At 37.7% G+C, this 2,573-nt stretch overlaps 1 protein-coding gene across 1 annotated transcript; it reads left to right on the top strand.

Annotated features, from left to right (window-relative positions):
• Positions 1–1,581: 1,581 nt before the first annotated feature.
• On the top strand, positions 1,582–2,573 carry LOC118747488 (the record flags this gene model as incomplete). Its single annotated transcript, XM_036481540.1, is given in 2 exon segments — positions 1,582–1,746; positions 1,811–2,573. Coding segments are annotated over 2 exon segments (802 nt in total), but the record flags the coding sequence as incomplete, so codon positions are not given.

The raw sequence follows: 2,573 nt of genomic DNA, 5'->3' as shown, positions 1-2,573 counted from the left end.
GTACACACACATCTGTCAAAACTTGCCGTTCACATGCGAATGCTTTGCGTACGCACATAGTTGAGTGTGAGCTCGAAAAAAAGGAATATTATGCATTTTAAATTAGTTTTTATTCTATAATTCTGAAAGATATTGAGTTTAGAATTTGAGCTAAACTGAGCAGTACTGCTAGCTGCCACTGCTGATTTCGAAAAACTGCCGCTGCCACTGCCACTCCGTTATTGTATTTTGGGCTTTATGTAGATAATTATTTTAGACAACACGGCAACGCCGTGACTAGCTAAAAATATAAGGTCCATTCAATATCAAAAAATTGTAACGAATTGTTAAGACTATTTGAGTCTTTACGGGAAATGCATTCAATAACTCAAAAATTTGCGAGAGAGCGCATTCGATACCGTAATAACCCGAGAGAGCTGCAAATCGGCATTCGATAGCGTGTGCGCTTCGTCAATTTAAATTGTTGCATTCCTCCAGTAAAGTTAATTGAAGACACCCGTTACTTATGACTTTTCCGGAACATATCGTGTTGTCATAGGCCGCATATACGGTATTGTGCATATATACAAGTGACAAATGTTCTTCTTCTGCCTGGAAACCGCCTGGAAAATACATAGAAATATCCTGTCAAAACGTAGAAGTAACCTGTCAAAATGTAGTGGTCACCGGTGACATCGTAACTAATCAAGAACGATAGATTACAAGATTGCGCATTCCTGCAGAATGACATTTGTGGCAATGGGTAAACAAAGAATATGGCGAAGAACAATGAGTTGTCAGTTGTGAATTTGCAGTGAGAAAACGTGTTTTCTTCACGATTCACCAATTTCTCAAGCCATCTTTGAATATAGCAAGTTAAACACAACGTTAAAAAAACCACACCAACCACTCTTGAAATGTGTTCAAAAGAATAGGTCTAAATTGTGTCCAAATTGTATGGCTTCTCCTGCCGGCAGACATCTACACACTTTTTGGCCAAGGCGTCGTCGCGGGGAAACAAAAAAACTGCATTTGGAGGCTTTACCCTTACGGCTGCTGCAATTCAACACACGACACGACATTTTTATAAAGTTTTTATTACAAATGAAATGTTTTTTACTTTAGAACGCACGAATTACTTCGATTTTGCACTTGAAAGTACACAATACGTTTGCACTTGTTTCTAAACAAAAAGCTTGTTTACGAATTGCCATAAACGTCAAAGTCGGCAAAACCAAAGTAGCGGTTTCGGGAATGCGCCACCTTCAGTTCATTACACCATGGTGAGTACTCACATATACTTGTTCTCTCATTCCGATCACACACACAGATGCAATTCGCGCAAAATGTTCTATTTCTCCCCCCGGGCTCAATTACCTCACCTCTTCTAACCAACGGTTTGCACATTTGCCCGCGGTTTGCACGTTTGGGCATTTTGCCCGTATGTGCACATTATGCCCATCGCTAGTTTAATGTATCGAATCGGTATCGGGTAACGAAAGGAAAGTATTGGGTACCAACAATTCAGCACATTACTAATTTTAATCGCGCATGCTCTATGACATGAACCATCTGTTGTTGACATTTGGTTACACATCAAATTAACAATTAGCTTTTGAAAATAATTTTCTGGTGGACATTTTTCAAATATACATATTTTGCAAACGACTATGTAAAATTACATACTTTATAATCACACTCAATATTTTAGACAGTCTGACGTTGGAAATGGATAATTACACCAATGAAAACAATACAGTAACTAAAGTAAGATTGAAGTTAACTATGCACTTAACTACATACGTATTGTATTGGAACTGGTTTTTTACAGTTGAAAGTAGATTTGCGTAAAAAGTTTACGGAATTGCGAGCAGCTCTTCATGTGCGGGAAAAATTATTACTCCGGCAATTAGAAGTCGTAGCATCTACAAAGCAGCGTTTGACTGAATGTGGGTCCGAAAATAGCTCTATTACCAGACCCAAATCTGATGAAGAAAATTGCATACAAATTTTTTTTGAAAACGAAGACGAATTACTGGGATCAATACGTTCGTTCGGTCGTTTTCAATTAGGGTCCATGGTGCTGGCGTTAAAACAAGAGGACTATATAACTCCAAACTGTGACCACGAAATAATGTACAAAAATATACAATCCGATGTTAATCAATATGACGAATTACCTCAACAAGTTTATGATCATCTTGTGGTTGATTTTTCGAAGGATAAATCTCTAATTGAACATAATACAAAATACATAAACGATTCAATAGTTAACATCACACTAGCGGAAGCTAAAGATCTTATAAGAAACGCGCGCATTAAGAATGAGGTGCCGTTACCACCTTTAAATCTAGAGGAGTTAGATGACGAGCTGGAATCGTCTATCGTTGAAGCAGTTTCCAACTTAAGTAGAGATTCTAATATCAATATAAGTGAGGGATTTAGGCCAAATTCCTCAGATGCGCGCGAAAAAAGAACTAAATTATGTCGGTCTAAACAAGAGATCACTATCAACAATTGTAGTGGGACTATTAACCTTCGGAATATATCAAATGTTACAATAAATTGCGGTCACGATAAATGTGAGCTTGGTG

Source organism: Rhagoletis pomonella, unplaced genomic scaffold, assembly GCF_013731165.1.
Source record: "Rhagoletis pomonella isolate Grant_MI unplaced genomic scaffold, Rhpom_1.0 Rhpom_scaffold_00012, whole genome shotgun sequence".
Taxonomy (NCBI): Eukaryota; Metazoa; Arthropoda; class Insecta; order Diptera; family Tephritidae; genus Rhagoletis; species Rhagoletis pomonella.
The sequence above is the reverse complement of the archived record's forward strand: the minus strand, read 5'-3'. Positions and strand labels throughout refer to the sequence as shown.